General features: G+C 38.7%; 1 protein-coding gene across 1 annotated transcript; it reads left to right on the forward strand.

The window, feature by feature from the left end:
* Positions 1-2364: 2364 nt before the first annotated feature.
* LOC307116978 (zinc finger protein 503) lies at positions 2365-7787 on the forward strand. The gene is made up of 2 exons (XM_079801598.1): positions 2365-2802; positions 5328-7787. The coding sequence occupies exons 1-2, from the start codon at positions 2575-2577 to the stop codon at positions 6543-6545; spliced, it is 1446 nt and encodes a 481-aa protein (XP_079657724.1). The 5' UTR covers positions 2365-2574; the 3' UTR covers positions 6546-7787.
* Positions 7788-8982: the final 1195 nt, after the last annotated feature.

Consider the following 8982-nt stretch of genomic DNA (forward strand, 5'->3'; position numbering starts at 1 on the left):
TCCCAGGCCTACATAAACATGCAAAGGACAACTAGCTTTTCCCAGTTAGTTGTAAACTTAAAATGCATTTCCAAAGAAACTGTTTCACAAATATTATAAATGCATCAGATCCTAGTCACGTTATATGATTACAATGTATTAAATATCTGAATATTAATATTCTTAGTCTCTCTTTAGGTTCTGATGGAATATTGTTATGGCATCTAAACAAATATTTATTATTTTATTGCTTAATTTTATTAGTAGCTGTAATATTTTCTAGCCGGCAGATCAAACAGGTTTGAAATATAAACAAATAAATATTAAACTGATATAATTGACTGAACTCCAGAGTTAAATTTATAAAACAAACAAACAGCTTTTGCTTTAATAAAACACTGCACGTTTGGCCCGGTTTGGTCCTACAGGCTGTAGTGTGTAATTATATTTGCATGCGTGGAGTTTTCCATAAATATGCCAGAGGGATGTGAAATATCGAGGAGGCGTTCAAAACTTTCTACTTAAATGTGGTGAAATATGGCCCGTCTGAAATGTGTTCCCATTACGGAATAACGCCCGTGTGCTGGGCGTCATCCATCACCCGCACAATGAAGGGGGAGTTTCTGGCCCTAATAACTCACGGGCAGAACCAAGAGCTGACAGCCGCTGCCGAAAACAGCCACCCCCGCTCATCCATCACTTCTGCCGCTCATCCATCAGAGCTCGGGTCTGACCAGCACACACACCATTCATAACAATCAACACTGGATTACTACACTATTAATATTCATAGATAGATAGAACATTAGATAGAACAAAACGATAGATAGATAGATAGATAGATAGATAGATAGATAGATAGATAGATAGATAGATAGATAGATAGATAGATAGATAGATAGATAGATAGATAGATAGATAGATAGATAGATAGATAGATAGATAGATAGATAGATAGATAGATAGATAGATAGATAGATAGATAGATAGTGTCTTGGTCCAAAATGTCTTGGTGAAGCATTAAGAGTTCCTTTCACTGGAACTAAGGGGCCAACCCCTGAAAAACAACCCCACCACATAATCCCCCCTCCACCAAACTTTACACTTGGCAGATGGGTGGGTAGGTAGATGGATGAATGGATGGATGGATGGATGGATGGATGGATGGGTGGGTGGATGGATGCATGGATGGGTGAATGGGTGGGTGGGTGGATGGATGGATGGGTGGGTGGGTGAATGGATGGATGCATGGATGGGTGGGTCGGTCGATGGGTGGATGGATGGATGGGTGAATGGGTGGGTGAGTGGATCTATGGATGGATGGGTGGGTGAATGGATGGATGGATGGGTGGGTGGATGGATGGATGCATGGATGGGTGAATGGATGGATAGATGGGTGGATGGATGGGTGGGTGGGTGAATGGATGGATGCATGGATGGGTGAATGGATGGGTGGGTCGGTCGATGGGTGGATGGGTGGATGGATGGATGGATGGATGGATGGATGGATGGATGGATGGGTGGGTGGATGGATGGGTGGATCGATGGATGGATGGATGGGTGGATGGGTGGATGGGTGGGTGGATGGATGGATGGATGCATGGATGGGTGAATGGATGGGTGAATGGATGGGTGAATGGATGGGTGGGTGGGTGGGTCGGTCGATTGGTGGGTGGATGGGTGAATGGATGGGTGGGTGGGTGGGTGGGTGGGTGGATGGATGGATAGATGGATGGGTGGGTGGGTGGGTCGGTCGATGGGTGGATGGATGGATGGGTGGATGGGTGAATGGATGGGTGGGTGGATGGATGGATGGATGGATGGATGGATGGATGGGTGGGTGGGTGGGTGAATGGATGGGTGGGTGGGTGGGTGAATGGATGGATGGGTGGGTGGATGGATGGATGTGTGGATGGATAGATAGATAGAGATCATATTTTAGTATTTTAATCACCAGATTTGACATTAATGGTTGCTTCTCTAATTCAATTTATACTCGTTGGGTTTATGGTTTTTGGAAATATGTGTTGGTCAGAGTATAAAGTTCTTTACTGGGGCCGGTTCAGCATTCTCTGCATTACTCAAGCGTGTGGTTCATATCTAATATCAGCCTGAGATGACCTGAAGTCATCCATCACTCCTGTTACTAATCACAGCAGAGATATTAATAAACATGCGGCGCTTTTTTACTACTCACATGAAAAGAACAGCGCCTATAAATTATAATAGAATAAATGTGAGATTGTTTTTACCTCCTCAACATGGCCAAAACAAACGCCCACAGCGGTGACGCCACACATCCCCAGGAGCTGTCAATCACCCGACGCAGCGATGTGATTGGCCGGCGGGGAAGGCTTTAATCTCGGGTGCGCGTGAACGCGAGGCGTGTGCGAGCTGAGCTCAGTGTAGAGTGCGCGACGCAGAAGATGAGATGCGCTCCGAACTCTCTCTGCTCCCGTTCCCCAGCAAGAACCTTTAAGGATTATATCGCGTTTTGCTTTTTATAAACACTTGGACGCGTTTGTTGGTCTTCTTGGGAGATACTTTTGGTCCATCCTCAGATGCGCGTCCAGATTACGCAGAGAGAAGTGGGACATGATCACACTGCCTACGGAGTCTGCTGTGTTTAGAGTGGTTGATCTAGTGTGGGACACGAGCCGAAACCTTCACCCTTTCCCGCACTCGCTGCCTCCCGCGGACCCGCAGCGCCAGGCGAGCCGTGTGCCCGTGAAAGTGTTGAAAATGCTGAGCGCGCGCGCCGGACACATCCTGCACCCGGACTATCTGCAGCCGTTACCGTCCACCCCCGTCAGCCCCATCGAGGTAAAACTGACACGAAACAACACCTTTGTTCATTTTTTTCACTTCAGACTTCATTTTCAACTCTTAATCTGCTGAACGCGGAGCCGTTCGCTTAGAAAACACACTCATATTTGCCTTATATGTTATAATTAACCCTTTATACCTGCTGCTACTACGCAGTGTTAAAACCCTTTTTTTCCACAAAATAATCCGAGTATTATTAATTTTGGCAATTCAAAAAATAAGAAACAAAACTTTTATTTACCAGATGTTATAATTAACCCTTTATGCAGCGTTTTATAATTTTCGCCATAAAATAATCCGATTATAAATTGAATTATTTTTTAATTACGTTAATTTGGCAACTCAAAAAAATTAAAACTTTTATTTACCAGATGTTATTATGAACTCTTTATACTACGCATTGTTAAATATTTTCTTCTTCATAAAATAATCCGATTATAAATTGAATTATTTTTAATAACGTTAATTTGACAACTCAAAAAATAAAAACTTTTATTTACTGGATGTTATAATTAACTCTTTATACATACGCATTGTTATTAAAATATATATTTTTCCATAAAATAATCCCATTATAAATTGAATTATTTTTTAATAACGTTTATATGGCAAATAAAAAACACAACTTTTCTTAAAAGTATTCATTTATCGTTTAATAATGGATACATTTCGAACTCATAGAAACTTAAAATAAGTGAATAATTATAATTTAATTGTGCAACATTAGACGTTAGATAATTGTTTTTATGCATACATAATTAGTTTATTTATTTATTTAGCCTATATCAGCAGCAATGGCTATATTAATGTCAATGAACAGTATTTCAATAAAAAAATATTAATAATGATAAGAATATCACTTAAATACATTGTTTACTATAATTAATCAAACAATCAATATACAAAAACATTATATATATATATATATATATATATATATATATATATATATATATATATATATATATATATATATATATATATATATATATATATATATATATATATATATATATAACAATTACATAGAATCTTTCAATTTAATATATGCAAGAAATTCTAAAATAATTCCAGGAGAAACCATTGATATATTTTCTGAATAAAAACACGGTCTAATATAATTTAAAGACAGACAGACTATTAAAATACGCTTTACACTCAACAAATTCTCATGCAAATCTCAAACCGGTTTCTCTTCTATAAATTATTAGGCTACTATAAACCTTTTCTGAAACTGCATCACTGTCGCCATATGACAATTCTGTAAGACAAGTGAACATTTATCAAAGATGCACAAATACTGGAGAAAAAAACTATTTATGCATCGTTTTTTGTGCATTTAGTCAAGAATGTAATTGACCGTCTATGCATTCTAATGCATTGTTTTCTTTAGCTATATAAAGGGAAGGAAACAATACATTTCCATACGGGCACACGTTTTATTGAGGGATATAATAAACCCTCCTGACGTTTGATTTAATGTCTCTGCAGCATTTTAGATTTAAGAGAGGTTTGAGTCGTGCTCAAAGTCTTTACGGTCTCAAAACGTGAATCTAAACACTAAACATTGACCGTTATAGCCATGAACTCATTCATTCAATGCACATTTATGTGGAAAGTAGGGCTGCACAATATATCGAAATATCGCAAATGTACATATCGCAAGGGTACGCAATATCTGAATTATTTTAATAGGCTACTTCAACATTGTGAAAAGTGTACGTTTTAGGCACTGGGCACAAGACTGTTACTTATGTGACTTGCTTGACGTTAAAAAGAGTTATTAAACGCATTTAAAAACAACTCCTTTCAGTCTCGCACTGTCTGACACACACACACCGAAACGTGCGCACAAGACGTTCTTTTTTTCCGTGTCTTGTCACACACTCAAGCTGTCAAATACACACACAGTTGTGTCAAAATGTCTTGATGAGTATTCATGTAAACACAGTCGCTTATGCTTCAAGTGAACAATATCAGTTGGGGAAAGATTTTACACACTTAAAGCAATATCGTTTCGCATATCGCATTATTTAACAAGGATATCGCATTTTTCTTCAATTTTCTTCAGCGTAATTTTTCTGAAGTTCCAAAACGTGCGCACAAGCCGTTCTTTTTTTTCGTGTCTTGTTACACACTCAAATTGTCAAACACACACACAGTTGTGTCAAAACGTCTGTCTTGATGAGTATTCATGTAAACACAGTCGGTTATGCTTCAAGTGAACAATATCAGTTGGGGAAAGATTTTACACACTTAAAGCAATATCGTTTCGCATATCGCATTATTTAACAAGGATATCGCATATTTCTTCAATATCGCACAGCCCTAATTCTTATTAAAGATGCAGCTTTATTTTTAAGTGAACAATATCAGTTAAAGAAATATCGTATCGCATATTGAATATCGCATTATTTAACAAGGTTATCGCATTTTTCTTCAGCGTAATTTTTCTGAAGCTCCAATGCAAATATGGTGTTATTGTCAAACTATCACACGCCTAACACTGTTTATTTTCACAGTTGGATGCCAAGAAGAGTCCGCTCGCCCTCCTCGCGCAAACATGCTCCCAAATCGGGAAGTCCGATCCCCCGTCCTCGGCCAAACTCTCGGCGGTCGCCTCGGACAAGGACTCCAAATCCAGCCCGTTAAAGATCAGCGACATCGGAGCCGAGGACAAATCTAGTTTCAAGCCATACGCCAAATCCTCCGAGAGAAAGGACGCGGGCGGAGATAAGTCCGGTTTCCGCGTGCCCAGCGCCGCCTGCCGGCCGGTCACCCCGCGTACGGGCAGCCCGAGCTCATGCAGTTCTGTTTCGCCACAGCCCGGACGGACGGAATCCGCGGATAAAAACGGGAAAAAGGAAAGCGATGCGCGTAAAAGCGCCACTCCGGAGAGAACTGAGAGTAGCAGCGAGGCAAAGGATGTTTCCATTAAACCGGATTGCGCTCCCACGGGTTCGTCCGTTCTCGGGTCGGGACTCGTTGCACCGGTTTCACCCTACAGACCCGGACACACTGTTTTCCCAATCTCTCCCGCCGGACTAGCTTATCCCGGGGCGTACGCCGGCTACCCCCAGCCCTTCCTCTCGCACGCCGTGGCTCTGGACCCAAGCAAGGCCAGCGGCGGCCAGTTGATTAATGCTCAGCTTTCCGGCGCACTCAGCTCCAAGGCGGGGTCCAGTCCACTCGCAGGAGCTTCTCCTCCATCCATCATGTCCAGCAGCCTGTGCAGAGACCCGTTCTGCCTCAGCTACCACTGCGCTAGCCATCTATCATCCAACAGCGCGCATGACAGCAAGTCCGGATACCCGCTCATGTATCCCAGCCCCGCTCTGCACCCGCCCTCCTTCCCCGGACACCCGCTGTACCCGTACGGCTTCATGCTAACCAGTGAGTCCCAGCAGCACATCTGCAACTGGGTTTCGGCCAACGGCCCCTGCGATAAGCGCTTCTCCAGCTCGGAGGAGCTCCTGACCCATTTGCGGACTCACACGGCATTCGCGGAGAAGTTCGTATCGGGATACCCCAACTCTTTAACCCAGTTCTGTCACATACCCGGAGCCCCGCTGGCCCTCAGGACGCCCCATCACACACTCGGGCTCGGTGCGCGATATCACCCGTACGGCGTTTCCAAAAGCCCGATTCCAACCGGGCCGCCGGTACCGGGCCCGTTTTACTCGCCGTACTCGCTGTACGGACAGAGACTGACCACTGCGCCCGGCCTCGGATATCAGTGAGGAAATCATTTTTGTACCTCAGGACTAGTGGACCATTATTTATTAAAGTTAGCTTTAAAGCGAATGAAATAAAAACATTTCAACAAGACTCACATGGCTTTATTTAAACTGTTATATATATACATCTCGACGGAAGCCACACTGTGTAATCATAGCCAAAAATGTGCATGTTTCTTTCTAAATTTACTTGAATACTTATATTTTGAAATGTTTTTACTGTGGAACTCAGGGAAAACGACAGCAATTAAAGAATAACTCAGTCTGTGCACTAGTTTATTTGTCTATCTGACTTGCATCTACAGCACTGCTTTATTTAGACGGTAAAAACAAGGCTTGGTTTATAACCGGTCCAAAATAATAAATATATATTGGAACATTTAAAAAAAACACATGAATCTGAATTCTCAAAAAATGTATCAATATTCAAACATTAATTTGATTTATGTGCAAGTCTTTTTCATGTTCAAACACGTCTACTTTATTTCTCAGCACATGTTACATTTATGAGCCTTGCTTTTTTAATTATTTAACTAAAAATCAGGTTATAAAGAAGAATCTAAGATCTAAAATTGGTATAAAGGAATTGTTTTATTCATTGATAAAGAAATTAAAAGGAATCAATAATGTAGGCTTTATCATCAAAGCTTTTACAGAATGTGATAATAGCATAGCTATTGGTATATTAGTATTAATAACTACGTCAGAATATTAGATATGTCTATTTTATAAAAAAAAATTCTTAATATAATATTAGTAAGTCAGAAATATTCATATAAACACTGTACAGTTCAAGGACATTCAATTAAGAATATAAAATAGCATATGAATCTATTTCGGGCTGTTGATGTTGATAAACGATGGTTTGTTTTTGACATTATAATTATTTAACAAAGAATCAGGTCATAAAGAAGAATCTAAGATCTGAAAATGGTATTAAGGAATTGTTTTATTCATTGATAAAGAAGTTAAAATGAATCAATAATGTAGGCTTTATCATCAAAGCTTTTACAGAATGTGATAAAAGCATAGCTATTGGTATATTAGTAATAATAACTACGTCAGAATATTTATATTTTATGAAATATTTTATCTTAATATAATATTAGTAAGTCACTGTACAGTTCAAGGATATTCAATTAAGAATATAAAATAGCATATGAATCTATTTCGGGCTGTTGATGTTTGATAAACGATGGTTTGTTTTTGACATTATAAAATAAATATATTACAGTTTTCCTGCTGAAAATATTCAAATCCATAATTTTATGTCTCCAGAAGAGCATTCCTCCAACATTCAATCTGTCTGAATATCAGAAGAAATGACAGATTTATTTCGTCTTTATAATCAATAATTCATGGACAATCACAGGTTAGTGTTCATCATGGAGGAAAAACTTCTCAATGATAATAAAGCAAACAAACGTGACATTTAATCATTCAGAATAATGTTTGTGTAACGCCTGCATAATCTAAACACGTCAAATGTTTGGACACACGCTCGTCATCAGAATTATAAAATAACACGTAAATAGTTTGCATAATATTATACAATAGTGGCCAATAGAGATGTCCGGCCTAGAAAAACTGACATCTTCACCCTTTATTTAAATATTAAAAATGTGTTTTTGTAAGTTGTGCTGGGATTGTTTTATTTGTGATGATAACATCCCAAGTTGTGACATCATTTTTGGCTATCATACAAAGAAATTATGAACAAAACTAATTAAATATTAATAACTGGTTATGTTGTAGTCAGAACGCTTATTCCTCTCAGCTTTTTGTTTTTCTATGCATTTTATGTTTTGCATAGTACACTCTAAAAAATGCTGGGTTAAAAATAACCCAAGTTGGGTTGAAAATGGACTAAAACAGCGATTGGGTTGTTTTAAGCAAACATTTAACCCAACCGCTGGGTTAAAACAACCCAATTGCTGGGTTAGTCCATTTTCAACCCAACTTGGGTTATTTTTAACCCAGCATTTTTTAGAGTGTAAGTTTAGTGTTTTGTTCTTCCCTCATAATTAAGATATTTAAAAAATATAAAATATTTTCCTCAAATTTTGATGGTTTAATCAAACGTTTAAGGTCAAACATCACTTTTGGCCACTACTATTATGAACTTATACATATAAAGTGGACACGGTGTTGTATATATATATATATATATATATATTAGGGCTGTCAAAAGATTAATCACGATTAATCGCATCCAAAATAAAAGTTTGTGTTTACATAATATATGTGTGTGTACTCTGTTAATTATTATTTATATATAAATACACACACATTCATGTATTCTGACGTAGTTATTATTACTAATATACCAATAGCTATGCTTTTATCACATTCTGTAAAAGCTTTGATGATAAAGCCTACATTATTGATTATTTTAACTTCTTTATCAATGAATAAAACAATTCCTTAATACCATTTTCAG

Source organism: Gobio gobio, assembly GCF_949357685.1.
Source record: "Gobio gobio genome assembly, chromosome: 20".
Taxonomy (NCBI): Eukaryota; Metazoa; Chordata; class Actinopteri; order Cypriniformes; family Gobionidae; genus Gobio; species Gobio gobio.

Coding starts and splice junctions, on each gene's coding strand:
- LOC307116978 (XM_079801598.1), top strand. CDS start 2,575: ATGATCACACTGCCTACGGAGTCTGCTGTGTTTAGAGTGGTTGATCTA. Junction 2,803..5,327: donor CCCCCGTCAGCCCCATCGAG/GTAAAACTGACA, acceptor TTATTTTCACAG/TTGGATGCCAAGAAGAGTCC.